Source organism: Etheostoma spectabile, chromosome 2 (genome assembly GCF_008692095.1).
Source record: "Etheostoma spectabile isolate EspeVRDwgs_2016 chromosome 2, UIUC_Espe_1.0, whole genome shotgun sequence".
NCBI classification, from domain to species: domain Eukaryota; kingdom Metazoa; phylum Chordata; class Actinopteri; order Perciformes; family Percidae; genus Etheostoma; species Etheostoma spectabile.
In genome coordinates, this window is record NC_045734.1 from 10807961 (window position 1) to 10822546 (window position 14586).

Consider the following 14586-nt stretch of genomic DNA (forward strand, 5'->3'; position numbering starts at 1 on the left):
CAAGTAAGCTCGCGTCCTCCCTTGGTTTTAAGGGCTGTGCACCCCTTCGTCTTACCCCTAGCCCTCGATCGAAATGAGTATTGGGACAGCCTTACTCTCGCGTGAAGGCGCAAAACTAAGGGGAAGGAGTAAGACAGAGAAATGAGATTCAGCCTTACTAATGGATGGACACTGCTATTAAAATGTGTCAATAAATTAGTACATAGTTAAAAATCTTTCAACTAGAAGTAATGGTAATACTTTTTGTTTTTGTGTCTGAGCAAAGATGTGCAATATAGATTTGGACAAACAAATTTTAAACTGTAACATTGAATCATGAATGACTGATTCAAAAAATCAGAAAGTGTGTGTTTATATTACACATTCAAGTTTTAATCAGTGGTAATGTGAAATATTTTTTATATATAATCTTACGTTACACCTTTTAACTTAATGAAGCTTGTAGCTGCTAGCTCTGCTGTTGTTTTTGTTAGGTCTTTCCCCTCCCTGTCTTTCCTCTGTGTATTTTGTTCCTATGTCCCAGTGTATTGTTTATTGATTGTTTAAATTGTTTGTTTTTTTTAAATTAAGCTTGGACATTTACATTATTCATTTAATTCATCTTTAGCCTCTTCCTCTCCTCTTCAGCTTTGTTGGACGCATTAACGAAGAATGGGAGCTCAGCGGGTAACGGTGCATATCGGAGGAGAGCAGCCGAAAGCACCGGTGCCCATCCAGAAAAGGAAGGCCGAGAGCCTGGAGGAGGCGAGTCTTCGAAAGGCTTCACTAAAGAGCAGGTTGAAGGAGTGCAAAGGTGAGAGTTTTAAGTTCACTAGGTCTTCCCTTTTATGCTGTATTTCTTTTCTCACTAAGAGGCACTGTCATCTGTCCCGCTTCAGCTGCCTATTTTGGTGCTTTCGTGCGATTGGCACTTAGCAGTACTGTTTCTTTCATACTTGATTAGCCGTTGTTTCATCTGTGGCTACAGGAGGACACCGTCGTCTCTGCAGTGTTGTGCACACATTGCTAATTGTCATGGGAACCTCTACAGCTTGGTGCTTTGCCCATGAGGGGATTAAGTGAGAGACATTTAGCGTGTGTGAACTAGATACCAGGTAACAACTACATGTTCTAATTTTAGATTGCGAGATAGGACTACAGAGAAAGAGAGAGGGTAGGAAGTCGGTGCATTAGATCCACAGCTGTCCTCCTCCAGTCAGATCCTAGAAAGTTGCAAATGGCAACTATAAACATGCTGCTCGTCATTAGGAAATCCTACCTGTGTATTGTACCTCAAACATCTCTACTCCATTGTGTTTTTTTATACTTAATTCTTTGGGTAAACTTTACTGGGTTAAACATTGCATCATGTCTCCTAAGAAAAATAAGATCAGTTGTGTGCTATGTTTACATAAAAACGGTCTCATTTAACTTATGACATCATTAGTAGTCCTACTCAAGTCATGATTCGGTGAGGGGCGATAACTTTATATTATTGACTTTTAGTATACCATAAAGATGTATCATCTAAATCTGTTCTCTAAATTGATCAGTCAGTCAATCAATGTTTACTTGTCACATGAAATTTTACCAATTATAATTTCAAACAAAATGGCTTATTGGAATTTTTTTACAATTATTATTTGAAAAATATGCATATTCCTTTTGTAACATTGATTTCAACCATATAGCCCAGCCCTAATGCCAGACTGGAATATGCATCACAGGCCGGTGTATGTGCCAATCTTCCTGTCCGTAATAAATTAAGTATACATGCTTGCTGTTCAGAATGTGACAGAGAAAGAGAATTTAACACTAAAGGTAAGCTCGAGGAGAAAGAAGTATTTTCTCACCTGCCTTTCTGTTGGAGCGGTCAAAAATGATCCGCTGGATTGTGTTCAGCTGATTCAGTCTCTGTCCCTGTCTTTCAGAATAAAGCGGTGTAAGGACTACTATGAAGTGCTGGGTGTCAATAAAGAAGTCAATGAGGATGAGCTTAAGAAAGCCTACAGGAAACTAGCGCTCAAGTTCCATCCAGACAAAAATCATGCACCTGGAGCCACAGAGGCCTTTAAAAGTAAATGATTGTTCTTTTCTGATCTATTCTAAGCTATTTGAAATGTAGCTTGCAAGCTAAATGAAAATACTGTGTGTGTGTGTGTGTGTGTGTGTATATATGTGTTTGTATATATATATATATATATATATATATATATATATATATATATATATATATAATCATTAGGGCTGCACGATTAGTCTAATTGCGATGTCACTCTGTGCGATTACATAACTGCAAAAAATGTGCGATTTACACTTAGTAAACAAAGGTATGGTGTGGACGGTCTAGGCTCTGTGTGCACTGCTGTCTCCACGTTGCTACACCCTTCACCGTACCAACAGCATAAACAGCAGATGAAGCCACCGTGTTAAGAAGTTTGTTGTTTTATTGTTAAATTTTTACTCCCTTTACATCGTCTTTGCTATCTCTTTTTCGTCTTTGTTTTTCCTCACACAGCCTCTCTGACAGCGTTCCCTCTCCCTCCTTGCTTGACCAATCACTCACTGACGTCACTCACTTAACGCACCTGCCATTCTCGCTCTCATTTACGCTCCCATCGTAACAACGTCCACAAAAGATATGTCCACTCAGTCTGTTTACACAGACGCGCGTGTGTTGTGGCTGGTCACGTGAGCATCACGAGCGTAGGGCCTTTCAGAGCGTGCAGACAGAAGAGGTTGTACAAAGTAGGACGCGACAATTGATAAAGAATGTATCAACATCGAAATTTTGAAGCTGTTATCGACCTTTTTTTCCCATGACAATAATTTTGATAATTTATTTCTGTTGATGGGCCTACTTTCTACCATGTGTGCAGGGTCCGAAATTAACACTCGCCAGTCGCCAAATGCAAGGCCGGGCCGACACACAAACACTGGCGCACACACCAGACACCAAGCACCAGCCACTACCTGCTGTCCACTGATAAGCTAGCGTTTAACTCGGGCTAATTAATTGGCTAGTAAGTGACCATTTTTGGCAGCCAGCCTTCCAAAAGAAAACAATGAAATTATACATAACCGCTAATTAACCGTTGACGGACGGTTGAGTCCACCTGTAGGTTGTCAGCTGTGCGTCTGGCCTACTCTCGGACGGCCGCTTTAACTCGCCGGTTCTCATCAATAAAGCTCCATGTGTCATGTAGCTCTCCACAAGCAGAAAAAAAGAGGAGCTTAAAACGCAACTTGTTGGATAAGAGTTAGGACTATCAAGTTAAGTAGCAGTTAAGAAATAGATTGTCTAGTCTATTTACATTTTTAACGTGCAAAAGACGTTTTTTAAAACTTTATACAAAATTAAAAACCTGCAGTGTCCGTCATCAAAACAAAAAAAGTTTTGTTCATTTATCGTTATTGAGGTGAAATGTGCAATTCATTATGATTTTGATTTTAGGTGATATCGTGCAGCCCTAGTACAAAGTATATTTTGTAACTTAAGAACTAGTTATTATATCACGTTCATCTTAAATGTCAGTTTATCAGGGCATACAAAAAGTTATTTTAATGAGAATTAGTTTTTTCTTATTTATTGTATTTATTTCAGTTGTACAGTTGAGCAAAGAATGTCTAAATGTCTATTTTGAAAAGATTCCTTCTGTGTTAGTTTGTAAAATATTAAGTTATTTTTTTAAAAAGCATTGCACATTTTTTGTTTATGTATTTCTGCTCCTTTAACTTTGTAGGTTTCTAAATGTTAGTAGACTCATGATACCATTATATCGCAATCACAGTATTGTCAATCGCAATATGACTTTTTCTCCAAATTTTGCAACCCTACTCAACACCTACAACGAATAACTGCATGAAATGATTTATGTCCATAACTCTTTCCCCTCTTTGATCCATCAACTGTGTCCTCCTCCAGAGATCGGTAATGCATATGCCGTGCTGAGCAACCCAGACAAAAGACGGCAGTATGACCTGACCGGAGGAGAGGAGCCGAGCAGCACGGGTCACTCCCACGGAGGTGGCGGAGGAGGAGGCTTTGACTTCCATAGGGGCTTCGAGGCCGACATCACTCCTGAGGACCTCTTCAACATGTTCTTTGGAGGCGGCTTCCCCTCCTGTAAGTGAGCACATAAGGTTCATCATTTCCCACTTAAATGCGATTTGTGTTTCATCACCCTTTTCTTCTCCCCTGCCCTTAAAATTGCCCCTCAGGAACTATATTTTCAACATACTGTATGACAGCATGAACATGTAGTTCTGACTACAAATCTTTTGAGAGCAGGTGGAATTTGTATCTGACCCCGGTCATAATATCTTTGTCTCCAGCAAGTACACACACCTTCACCAACAGCAGAACGAGCTATAGCAATCAGACGGATTCCCGACGAGAGAGAACGGAAGAACGGGGAGATGTACGTACATGGCTTCACATTTTGCATCTTATATTTAAAAAAATGTACAAAACTTAATTCCCACATATACTGTACATTAATTGAAATTGCTGTGCATCTTTAGAAGCTCCATGCTTTGACTGTACATTATCATTATTGAAAATGAAGAGCTGATTGTGCTGTGTTTGCCTCCAGGGGGGTTTCTCAATGTTTATCCAGCTGATGCCCATCGTGGTCCTGATTTTAGTGTCAATACTGAGCCAGATGATGGTGTCCCCTCCACCCTACAGCCTCTATTCTAGACCGTACGTACCTTGACCATTTGCTTAAACAACTGATGAGTGGAATTTACTTTTCTTAACAGCAAATTGGTGGCTATATGTTTGCTTTTGAGTGCCATTTAAGTCCCCCCCCCCCCCCCCCCCACCCCGAGGTCAGATTTGAAGCCAGTTATCTATTTCCTTCCTGTGGGGAACTTGGGAACTGTTACAGTTACACACAACCCACACACACACACACACACCACACCACCACACACACACACACACACACACACACACACACACACACACACACACACACACACACACATAGTTTTTCATCGCTGAGGCAAACTTTTTTTGTTGCTTGCAATTGTAGGTAGCTTATCACAACTCAAATACACATCAAATCTATAGAAGTCTATACAACATGTAATGTTATGATGGTTTGACAACTCAGTATCCAGATTTATTCCATTACATAAGTACTATAAAATGTTGGCACACACAACTTTTTCTGGTGTCTCAGTAAAAACTGATTCTAGAAAACAATTTCATGATTCAAGATATGCGGGAGATTAGTAAAGTTGACGGCAAAAACTTGTACTCCCTTTGTCTCTTTCAGGTCCACAGGGCAGACTATAAAACGGCAGACAGATAACCTGCGTGTCGACTACTACGTCTCTAGAGATTTCAAGTCGGAGTTTAGGGGCTCGGCGATGCAGCAGATTGAGAAAAATGTAGAGGACGACTACGTGTCTAATGTCAGAAATAACTGTTGGAAGGAGAAGCAGACAAGTGAGTAACCATGGTAACCATATAGTAAACTAGTTTCAGTTTTTTTTTCCTGTTTTATAACTTGCATTGTTTTTCTGTTTGTCTCATCCAGAAACAGACCTGCTATATGCTGCTAAGGTATACAGGGATGACCGTATGCGCAAGAAGGCAGAACTTATGACCATGGATAACTGCAGGGAGCTGGACAGACTAAATAGCCTATTCAGGGGAGGATGAGTTGGGCTCTTTAGATCATTAAAATGTATATGAATAGATGTGTATGTTCATGTTTTTTTAAGGAAGAGTCTTTACACTAGAAGCAAAAACTTACTGAAATAAATTAGCTCTATTGTAGATGTTTTAAAATGTCCCTCTCCTTATATCCCCCCCCTGCCAACCTCCTCACTCCAGCCTGACCCCAGGAACCGCCTTGATACATCTTTAATGAACCAATCTACATACGCTGTAGAAAGCCACAGACCTTTTTCTTTCTTTTTTTTTACTCTGCTTTTCTTGTATTTTCCTGAAAACAAGATGGACAAGGACACTTGATTGTAAAGGCATGGGCTTTGAGTAGTGAGAACCCAAACAAATCACTGTCTTAAGATCAACAAACAGCTTTTGGCATCATCTGCTTGACACAAATATAAGATGAGAGACTTTGTAGGTTCGTTTGGAAGTCTATTTTGTGAAGAAGACCGGAAGAAACGAAGAAAAGAAAATAACACCCTTGTAGCTTCCTACTCACCTCTGAGTGTGGTTGAAGTTCAGTGGATTGTGAAGAGATACCTGTGATTTTGCTACTAGAGAACATTTTATGTCATCTTCAGAAATGTGAAGTTGGTTGGGACTAAACATGGAGGGCCAATGAAGTTCTTCTTAAATGGTTGTACATTTTTCATTTTTGAATGTTGAAAGTTTATGCAGTTATTTAAGAAACTATAGAAGAAACTAAGTTTTTCTTCGATGCTCGTCTAATCATTTAAATAAAGTTAAATTATTACCATTGACTGGATTTTGTCTGTGATTCAGATATGAGAAGGTCAATTCGCCAATACATAGTGAATACACTATGCTCCATTGGTTGAAGAATTACTCTGATTCTCTACTGAAATAAGTATAAGATATTAGAGCTCAACTCCCTGAAATATATGCAGGGACCCCTTACATCACATCTACAGACCATAATGTGGACACCTCTTATACAGTTAGCCTGTGGGCTCCTTTAATGGAATGTAACATTAGCTCCGTGAGTTCCCACTTACATTTTAATTTCAGCAGTATACATAATTAATCTGATATTTCGAAAGATTTTAAAAATGTGTCTGCATGCCTTTTGTCGTACTGTACTGTAGGTGAGCGTCGGAGTGATGTTAAATGACATCGCTTGCTGTTCTTACAAGAAATACGTGGTTTCTAACTGCTAAAATACATTGAGCTATCGATTTTACACGGCGCCGAAATTAATATTTAAAATATCACTTGTTTTATTTAACTGACGTGACGTTCTAACTTGTGTCATCACCTTCATTGGTTTAACAGCAGCCACGTGACAGCGTCAAACCCGGAAACGAAATCACCACAGCTGCGACAGGTAGTGAAATGAAAACAACCAGAAGTGACCCTTGAGATGCTATCAAGACAATATTTTCACGAATAAATCAGCCTTAATTAAACTCATTATCCGGAAAATGCTGGTTTCTGGCTACGACGTTAAGTGGACGATGCACTACCACGGCTACCTCTGTGTTTTTCTGCTGGGTTTGAATTCTTTTGGATGTCTCCAATGTGTGTCTACATGCAAACAAGAGCCAAAGACTCCAGACTGGAGGATGACTCTGAAAACTATCCGTAATGGAATACATAAGATTGACACGTACCTGAACGTAGCACTGGACTTGTTTGGTGGCGATGACGGGCTGTGTCATTATAAGTGTAGCGATGGTAAGATACTTCTTTCTTCTTTCTTGCAGGTGGAATATGTAATATATTTACTGTATTAAATCCAAAAAGGACCACAATATATAATCAGATATTAAGGTCACATGCTAGGCTGAAATACTATGACAACAAACTAAATTCCAGTATTTTGTCCTTTTGAAATTTCCGTTTCGTGACGGAATGTCTTTTTTTTTGTCTGTTGGATTTATCAGACACGTGTTATTCATCTTAATAGTGGCTGTGTTTTATTTATGAGGACTCGTTGTACGCTGGCTTACTGGCCACCCATGGGGCACACCTAACCATCAAGGAGATTATTCATACGTGCTTTTCCTTGCTATGTCAAGTTAAAATAAAAACTATTAACAACTTGTGGGAGACAAAATTAATAAATGTTTTAGTGTATGCAGCATTTGGAGCCACAAGATATACAATATCACCCCTTGGGCTGCAAGTAAGCCATTGAATCTTGCATGCTTATGTGGCTATCTCTAACAGCAAGATAACTGACTGTGGCAGAACAAGAAACCTCTTCACCTTTGCTCCTCTCTTGTAGGTTACAAGCCTGCCCATCGTCCTGGATACAAGCACCCACCACCCAACGGATGTGGCTCCCCGCTGTTTGGATTTCAGGTACCATGTCTGACAGTGTTCGGAGGATGGAGATTTCTTACATACATTATAGTTTAGTTTTTTTACTCCGGTAATGCTGATATATAAGTATTGACGTGTATGTTAGCTGATAAGTACCAAGAAATTGCGGTACAAACAAAATGTACGAACCGTGTCAATATTCCATTGACCGAAGAGTAATGTGATAGGATGGAGTCCTTTCTCATGCTCTTAAAGTGTGTGCAGATCAGAAATGCAAGGTGCATATATATGTTGTCTTTGTCTTAGTCCAAGATTCCAGTTAAGTGGAAAACATCAAGTACTGTGCCTAAGCCCAAAAAGTCAAATACTAGGGCGCTTAAGGACCTCGTGCCTATTGCTCTCACGTCACATATTATGAAATGACCTGCTCCAATTTTCATGGAGGATGATGCCCTCCTTTACCTGTAACATTTTAGCTACAGCCATGCGGAGTTATCCGGAACAAATGCCAGAATAATCTTCTTTGACATCTCTAGGGCTTTCAACACAATACAGCCACATATTTGAGCTATGCTCCTTAACTTTAACCTGAATGGTTTCACGTTTGCATCATCGCATGCATCTCGGATTACCTAAAATGTAGACACCATCACCTTTCACTACCAAGACAGGGGTGCCACAGGGTACAGGTTTTTTCTCTGTAGTTATTTGCGTTGTACACCTTTTGATGGCAGATATAGCAACAAATTATGGCACTTGCAAAACTTGTGTGAAAGCCCTGCCCTAGTTTCTACATTCCAAATGATGACATTTCAGCCTACTGAGAGGACGTCTACAGATTTGTCAGATGTAAGCCCACCTGGTTCTTAATGTAGGTAAAATTTAGGAGCTTATTCTGGATGTAGAAAGAAAAAAAACTTGAAACAGTGAATTGTGCCTTTTGTCATTGCTAAAACCTTTTTTCTTCAGATTTTACTAACCAATCAATGACCAAGCACTGATCACAACCATTATCACATCTTTTGAATTGAAGGGAAATGCATGTCTCTCACAGGCATCATCATTTAAAAGTCATTCTAAAAAAATTTTTTTTCAGTTTGACATAGGCATCCCGTCCATGACCAAATGTTGTAACCAGCATGACCGCTGCTATGACACCTGCGGCCGTGAGAAGCACGAGTGCGATGATCAGTTCCAGGACTGTCTCGAGACCATCTGCAGGAATGTGCAAAGGACTCTGGGATTGGCTCAGAGTGTCCAAGGTAAGAGTCACTAGCTGTGTCTCATGTAGCTTAAATTGCATCCCCGACACCTCCACTTGCCTCCCTATTTTTCTGTCTTTCGTATCACAGTGTACTACGGAATGACAAAGAAATCTGGAATCTTGAATTCCCTCCAACCGAGGAGGCAAGGGGGAGACGCGTAGAAATCATGGGAGGAGAGAGGCAACAAGCAAATGTGTTTTGGAGGGATGAGACGTCCTTTCCTCTGAAGCGTCGCATTAATTCGTCAGCTGTAAGGGCGGAGTTACCAACTCCTTCAGAGGCCGCTCTCGTGTATCCTCGCCCATAGCTCCTTGATGATCCCTCCTCAGGGTAGAAATAGGAGCTTTGAGAGAGTAGGGACAGAAGAACTTCCAGTTCAGCCAAGGACCAAGGAGCTATCAATTAAGGGACACGTGATGCAGCTAATGTCTTCATTATAGATGCAGGATGAGATGGGATTGAATTAAAAAGTAATAGAATCTAGGAATCTTTCTCCATGTATTTGGAATTCTTACCAAAAAATTGATTTTAAAACAAAAAAAACTCAATCAGTTATCCTGCCTGGAAAAAGTCCTTGTGCAAATCTAAATCTAGTCTCATCAAGTATAATCATCACCAGCAGGTGACCAATAATGGGAAGATCAGAAATATTTTTGACAGGTCAGAAGTAGGAAAAGCACAGTTGTAAATATAATAATAATAATAATAATGGCTAAATTCCAATTAGCTGCTTCTGGTTCTGGGTGCATGCTAGGTACATCCCATGTCCCTTATTTGATAGCTTCTCGGTCCTTGGCTGAGCATGAAGTTGTTCTGTCCCTCCTTGGTGACGGCCGTCTCCAAGCTCTTATTTCTACCCCCGAGGACCGAGGAGGGATTATCCTACCCAGAAGCCGCACGGCTGAAGGAGTTGCTAACTCTGCCCATACATCCGATGAATTAATGTGACGCTCCAGAGGAAAGGACGTCTCATCCCTCTAAAACACATTTGCTCGTTAACCTCTGTCCTCCTGTTTCTTCCGTGCCTCCTCGGTAGAAGGGACTAAGACATGAGGAAGGGAGGGAAGCGGAGGAGTCGAGGAGGCAATTTAAGTGAATCACATCCTGTCACAGTCACTGCCATGGCTTACTGGGACACTTGAATAGAACACAGCCATTTTAAATGAGGGAGACCTGGTTTAGCTGCATGCTGCTGGATGATGCACAGAGAAGCCTGTTTCATTGTTATTGTTAATATAAACACTTGGTTTTTCCTACCATGTCATGTCAAAATGCCTAACATGAAAGAAGCCTGTATTTTGAACTGTAGCCCATCTTTTGATGTCTGCACTTGTTTTGGCACTCAGTCAGCACAGCCAGTTTTTGAACACCATCTGCATATATAAATGCTGTATGTTTGCAATTAGTGTTCTACAATAGGATCTAATGTAGGACAGGTATGCCTGAGGATGTAATCTTTTCGCACAAAAGTAAGGAAAGAAGCTATGCTTTGATCAAATCATACCTGTCTTGCCGCCTGGCTCCCCATGCTAATGTGATTGTAGATAATGCCGTCTGGTATTTTAAATTTTATTCTTAAAACAAAAGTAAATTTGGAATGTTACTTTATTCTACATCCAAATCTGCATTTATCAATAATGTATATTTTATTTAAATGCACTCAAAAATGTCTTTGACTCACTTCCAGCAATGTGTTAGCAGGCAACTGTTAACCAGCTGACCTTTCCCCTGCTTTCTATTGGCTCATGTTCAACCTCTTGTTCTTTCTTGCTCTCCTGGCAGCTTGTGAATCAGCAGTGACTCTGCTGTTTGACGCTGTTATGCACTTGGGATGCAAGCCATACCTGGACAGCCAGAGGGAGTCTTGTGTGTGTCAGTATGAAGTGAAGAGGGAACTGTGACACCGCCACAGGAGCAAGACCGTGGACCGATTGAGAGGCCCAACACTGACAGAAGTATGCCAGCAATAAACTTTTCTCTCCGACTTGTAGATTTTCTCAAGAACAGAGCTGCACTGACTTGTGTCCATCGCCTTCCTTTTATTGGAGTTTTGAAATGTAGACATATATTAGACAAAGTGAATGTGAAAATACCTAGTGGACAGCTAATCTTTCCGATGCAGTTAATTATTTATATTTTGTTAATAGTGAGTGATGTCTGTCCTGTGATGGACTGGAAACAGGGTGCTCAGGGTTTCCCCGGCTGTTGGATGCTTGGGTAGCACTTTATTTTACGTGTTACGGGTTTGTCAATTCCTAATAATTCCCATTTGTAAGTTTTGTGGTAATGATTATAGGTAAAACAAAGGCAACGTAAATGGAGCTGTTCTCTCTGGAACCCAGCCACAACTTTTAAACTCAGCACAACAAACTAAACTGACTAAGTCAACAGTGTCAGCTCTTAGTTTTTATTTTTATTTTTTCCTGTAATTACAACCATATTTATATAGTTCTTTACAGGAAACCTTCAATAAATTATTAGGAAAACCTAACACTACCATAACCCTATTAGGAATATGTGATGATTAAGTAAGACTTTTCACTTTCTACAACATCTTAAACAGTTGTTTTTTTTTAATTTGTAAAATAATTGTAAACTACCACATGACAGGGAATGCACTGTTGCGCCCCACTGATGCCAATGTGATAACATGGTGGAGAAAACCTGTGTTAAATTGTCATAACAATAAAAAAAAACATGCTTTCATTGATCATTTTGTGTAGCAGTTATCATATACACTTTTATAGAGACAGTAAAAGTTTATAGTTTCTTGTAAGCAGCATCCAGCGTGGAGTCTCAGCTCCCAGATCCCTCATCTAAAAGATGACACAGCTGTTCCATCATTTATCCAAAGTTGATGAATAAAAAGCTCACATGGAGCACGAATGATAATGATAATAATAATAAGGAAATTTCCCCGCTGTGGGATGAATAAAGTATAATCTAATCTAATCTAATGCAAACAACGTCACCGTGACAACGCTGGAGAAAACTTGTATAGTTTTGTCGTTGTTTTCGGCCAAAACTACGTTTCTGTTAACCCTTTCCTTGACTGGCTCAGATGCATAGCATTGGTGACAGCAACACAGGATATTAAACTTGTTTCAAGTCCTCTGTCACTAACCGACACGTTTTCTAACTCTAAATTAAAGCAATGGATTTAAAAAAAAAAAATTTAGCCCCCCCTAAAAAGGGGTCTTACATCGCCAATGTAATTTTAAAAAAAGGCCACTCAAAAAAATAAATCCAGATTTATCTCCGTTTATCTTCGGCTGCACTAACCGTAATCTCACTTTTAGTGTTTCGGATTTATTTAATGCCCGTTTTCAAATGTTTTATCTGTTGCAATGTGTCAAACGCGGAAGTCCTGGCTGTCGAAATTTGACTGGCAGGCGTGAGAGCCAATAGGGTTCTCCAGGTGTCACTTTGAGCCAATGAGATTCAGAAGGGGAGGAGCTGCATCCCTGCTTATTGTTCTTGGTTTGAGGAAGCAAATGTATTTTTCAGCAGTGTCAGTCGGAGTGAAGACCTGGGAACATGTCAAACACGGCAGCAGACAGATGTGGAGGTAGGAATTTACATATATGTTTTAATTAAAAAAGTAGAGATAAGTTGTTTAAAAGTTTGAAAAATAAATACAATGACTTAATGGTCGATGTAATTTAGGCTTGGTATCACTGAAGCTCTGTTTACTATGTTCTTACATAAGAGTTGTAGCGGCTTTACTGCTAGTCTTCTCTCTCTTCAGTCAGTCACTAAGTTAGTACGGGTAGGTTTTAAATGTCATTTAAACATTCTCAACCTCACGACTTAATTGCTTTGTCTCTCGGCTTTCTAGGAAGTGTTGCCAAAGGCAACAAAGCAGGAACAGACCGGGCGGGTGAGTGCTTTACACTGAGTTGACATACTTGTTAAATCTGATGTATTCTTTCTGGTTACGTGTCTTTGCTCTTACCGAAACAAAAGTAAAACAAACCGGATAAGAAATCCAGTTTTTATTGCCAGTGAAGCCAAAGTACAATCATTTATAGAATCATTAACTCAAACTGCCTCGGTTATTACGTGTATGATAGAGGAGATAAATCTTTCCAGATTTCCTGTCATCCTTTGTCATTTAGAAAATGATCAGCTAAATGTAACTATAACAGCCCGGCTTGCTAAATAGTTTGGCCTTGATCCAGATTCCAAATTGGATCATCCAATAGTCATTCATCATATGTTTATTAGGTACACCTGGCTAAAACGAATGCCCTGCCAAATATTCCTTTTATGAGGGTTATGCGTTTGTGTTGAAGCTGTTTTTCAGAGTTGTTGATTTCATTGTATGGTCAATGTGTTTGTGATGCTGTTTAGTTGTGTTGTATTACTGACTGGTGTTTCTCATATTTTGTACACCCTATTTGTTTATTAATGAAAGTACAATCAGAATCAGAATCAGCTTTATTCGCCAGGTATGAGGACACATACGAGGAATTTGTCTTTGGAGCATTGTTACTCACACTGTGCTTACACATACATATCAACCAAAACAGAAATATACACACTAATATATACACAATATATACATACTCTAAACAGAAACAATATAGAGGCATGAGTGCAATCAAAGAGATCAATACAATTATGACTATTAGAAAACACCTCTCAGTGTACAGCATCCAAAGAAACCATTAAGTTGAATCTACAGTTCAATAAAAACCAGTTTAAAAAGAAACTGAACGTTATAACCTTCATGAAGGTAGGGTTATATTGCAGGACTGTTGTATTGGACTGCAACGGTTTTAGCTTGGTATACATAATAAACAGCCAACTGAGTGTATACCAGCAAGTATTTGTGTATATACCGATTTTTCTTTCAGATAATACCTTCCATGCTGTCAAATACACCCCACAAAGTCTAACCCACATATCTGTAGGGTGGGGTATGGAGGTGTCACTTTTGGCCCTCCATACCTGTCACCCAGCTATTGAAGGCAATGGAGACTCTAAGCTGATGGGACGATGGCTGCTTGACCCCACACAAGCAGCCGTGGAGCAATTCATGCACCTGTAGTTGTGCTGCTTAACAAAGAATCCGGAAAATCTCAATCACCTGTATTTTGTGCAACTTCAATCATATATTCTGAGTATTTATGATATTTAAAAAAAAAAGCTGTAAAACCAAACTTTTTGGTGCATTATTGTTAAGTAATTCTATTCTACATTGTTGAATGGGTTATTCATGTATGTTTTGTTTTTTGTTTTTTTATAGCATGCACAGAGAACCTAACAGAGACTGATTCCTTCCTCAGGAGGTAAATTTGTGTGGTTATTAGCCAGAACTTCTCATTTCCTACTGGTCCAGTACTTCCACTAATGTTTCTGTGCTCT

General features: G+C 39.6%; 3 protein-coding genes across 5 annotated transcripts in view; all 3 read left to right on the forward strand.

Moving 5' to 3' along the window:
- dnajb14 (DnaJ heat shock protein family (Hsp40) member B14) overlaps positions 1-6000 on the forward strand; it is an 8403-nt gene extending 2403 nt beyond the window's left edge. Inside the window, exons 2-8 of the mRNA XM_032534267.1 lie at positions 628-793; positions 1911-2056; positions 3905-4105; positions 4315-4400; positions 4575-4684; positions 5265-5437; positions 5529-6000. Coding sequence (XP_032390158.1) covers positions 628-793; positions 1911-2056; positions 3905-4105; positions 4315-4400; positions 4575-4684; positions 5265-5437; positions 5529-5653 — 1007 coding nt within the window. The 3' untranslated portion in view covers positions 5654-6000. The remainder of the gene's footprint in view (positions 1-627; positions 794-1910; positions 2057-3904; positions 4106-4314; positions 4401-4574; positions 4685-5264; positions 5438-5528) is intronic.
- Positions 6001-6977: 977 nt separating this feature from the next.
- On the forward strand, positions 6978-11929 carry pla2g12a (phospholipase A2, group XIIA). Its single transcript, XM_032534991.1, has 4 exons — positions 6978-7360; positions 7914-7990; positions 9048-9213; positions 10999-11929. Exons 1-4 carry the CDS (start codon positions 7108-7110, stop codon positions 11115-11117), a joined length of 615 nt encoding a protein of 204 aa, XP_032390882.1. The 5' UTR covers positions 6978-7107; the 3' UTR covers positions 11118-11929.
- A 742-nt stretch (positions 11930-12671) lies between these two features.
- The window catches only part of LOC116701359 (caspase-6), a 6028-nt gene continuing 4113 nt past the window's right edge, over positions 12672-14586 (forward strand). The window contains exons 1-3 of one of the 3 annotated variants that reach the window (XM_032535016.1): positions 12672-12784; positions 13055-13096; positions 14468-14510. In XM_032535016.1, coding sequence (XP_032390907.1) covers positions 12754-12784; positions 13055-13096; positions 14468-14510 — 116 coding nt within the window. In that variant the 5' untranslated portion in view covers positions 12672-12753. Of the gene's footprint in view, positions 12785-13054; positions 13097-14462; positions 14511-14586 lie in introns of those variants that run through there. The other 2 variants (XM_032535025.1, XM_032535034.1) reach the window with 2 other exon arrangements.